The sequence below is a fragment of the Limulus polyphemus genome, unplaced genomic scaffold, assembly GCF_000517525.1.
Source record: "Limulus polyphemus unplaced genomic scaffold, Limulus_polyphemus-2.1.2 Scaffold8861, whole genome shotgun sequence".
Lineage (NCBI taxonomy): Eukaryota > Metazoa > Arthropoda > Merostomata > Xiphosura > Limulidae > Limulus > Limulus polyphemus.
Window position 1 is genome coordinate 25,209 of NW_013674471.1, and position 2,308 is coordinate 27,516.

General features: G+C 38.6%; 1 protein-coding gene across 1 annotated transcript in view; it reads right to left on the reverse strand.

Moving 5' to 3' along the window:
- Positions 1-1,538, reverse strand: part of LOC111083279 (adenylate cyclase type 3-like) — a gene marked incomplete at its 3' end in the record, with an annotated part of 21,899 nt that extends 20,361 nt beyond the window's left edge. Inside the window, exon 1 of the mRNA XM_022379672.1 lies at positions 431-1,538. Coding sequence (XP_022235380.1) covers positions 431-1,465 — 1,035 coding nt within the window. The remainder of the gene's footprint in view (positions 1-430) is intronic.
- Between the last annotated feature and the right edge of the window lie 770 nt (positions 1,539-2,308).

The window sequence follows — 2,308 nt, forward strand, 5'->3', positions numbered from 1 at the left end:
ATGTTAACATTAAAAGTAAATAAAATGAAACGAGTGACAGCTAGAGGGCACTTTTAGAGGTCAAAGGTCTTGGTTGTAGCTTTTTTTTTCAATTCGTTACAACAATAAAGATTCGTCTAACCTGCAAGTTAACTTTTAGGTTGTTAAATCTTTTCCTATACCTCAGAAGGCCTGGCATGGCCTGCTGGTTAGGGGGGTTCGTAAGACATTATAACGGACGGTCAACCCCACTATTCGTTGCTAATAAAAAGGAGTCCAAGAGTTGGCGGTGGGTGATATTGACTAGCTGCCTTTCCTCTAGTCTATTACTGCTAAATTAGGGTCAGCTAGCGCAGATAGCCCTTGCGTAGCTTAGCGAGAAATTCAAAACAAATCAAACCAAAACTAGGCCTCAGCTATCTTACAACGCTACTATACATGGTTTTCTTACCTGGTTGCCAATATATTCTGTTTTTCCTGGTGAGGACACCACAAGAAGCAAATGGAATGCAGTCATAACAACTCCCAAGATTATGCAAACACGTAATCTAACAGGAAAAAGGACGTAAATTAAATAGGAATACAGAAGAACCCACGGGACCGAGTCACTAGGCATGATGGGTACCTGGTAAATCCACATGTCACATAAAACCTGCACCACCTGGAGGAACCAAGCAATAAAAGGAATCACGATCCATGTCCAACTGGGCAAGTCTTTGAAGGTGCACATTAGGAAGGAGCCTACGTCTACTAACCCCACAAGAATGAGCACGATCAGATGATATATACGAGAAAGACGAAATGAGTAACTATGGAAACATAGAAGCACTAAGTTGACTAGGAAGATTATAGCTAAGCATAATTTGAAGTCGTTCCTTTTCTCGTTTTGGTAATATTCTTTGTACAAACGTTCTGCTCCGTGATCTGCGAAGACAAAACGCATACATTGTGGCAGGCAACGTTGAAAGCCACTGTTGTCGAGACTGAGGCTGGTATCACCTCGATGAAGAAGAGAGTGTCTTTTAGTTGCCGGACTTCTAGAGGAGGCAGAGTGATTTTCATAATCTACAGCTTTCTCCAAAGATACGTGTTTGATACCATTCGGTGGCGCACTGTATCTTCTAAAAGTAACGAGTTCCTTAACTTCCTCCTTTTGCCCTGAAAGTTCCTGCGTAGAGGGCAATATTTCACAGCTTATGAATTTTCCCTGCCTAGGAAGATTGCTGTTTGATGGCTTGGAGGATAAGTCTGTTTGTTCTTCCGGAGGACTGTCTGTGATTGGATACTTCTCATCACGTGAAGAGTTACTTTCTCTCATAATAGGAATGTTTTTAAGAGATTTGTTCAGAGATCCTTTAACATCTTGCTCGTATCCTTTGATGAGCAAAAAGGGTTTCGAGTGGTCACAACCTTGATTCTCTGTTGAAATAAGCTCACAGTGTAATTCCGAGGAAGAAGTAAGGTCTTTATTTTCTTTTATTGACATTTTGGGAACCTTTGTATACGTACTTTGGAAGAAAAGACCTCATTTCGGAAGAAAATATTTTGAAGAATCATCAGCGCCCTGTTTGAAAAACAAGAACAAAAACTGTAGCAGTAATCTATGATCGAAGCTTAAATTGAAACCGAAAACAGAAATCACGCCGTTCTGAATGAGTCATTGTTACCACAAATAATCACATATCTTAGACATCTTACTCCTTAATACATTGAGAAACTAACACACACACACACACACATAAAAAAAAGAATAGCATACAAGTTATAACATTAGTTTTTAACACACAGTGAACTGTAGATTATAAATTTAATGAATATATCTACGATATTTCTACTGGTTATGAAATACAGACTTATCGTTATCAATTTTTAAAAGAAAAATGAAAGCCAAACTGGATGATAAATGATGACACCGTTTATTGGATATTTTTGATGTGAAGAGATATTATGCTACAAATAAAGCGGTATCGTACTAAGAATTAAAGTGATTTGTTTAGTGACGTCATTTGTTACTGCGTTATAAAAGTGGCAGCCAACCTCATTCAAGAAATCGGACAAAGTCCTTGGGGTGGAGGAGTTACTAACTGGCTTTCCAGCCTCTGGTCAGCAGCTCAAAATTAAAGACAGCTATATATGAACCCTACGGATTTCTGATCTAGCCGTTTAGCTCACGTGCCTATAAGGTGCTGTTCAGGTTGAAAATATAAATTCCTGTTTTCCTGTTTGTGTTAAATCTAAATGCTGTTTTTAAGGATTGGAGCGATTAAGTGATTTATCTTTGTATCTATGGCAAAGCTACTATATAAGGCTATATACTGCCGTCCTAATT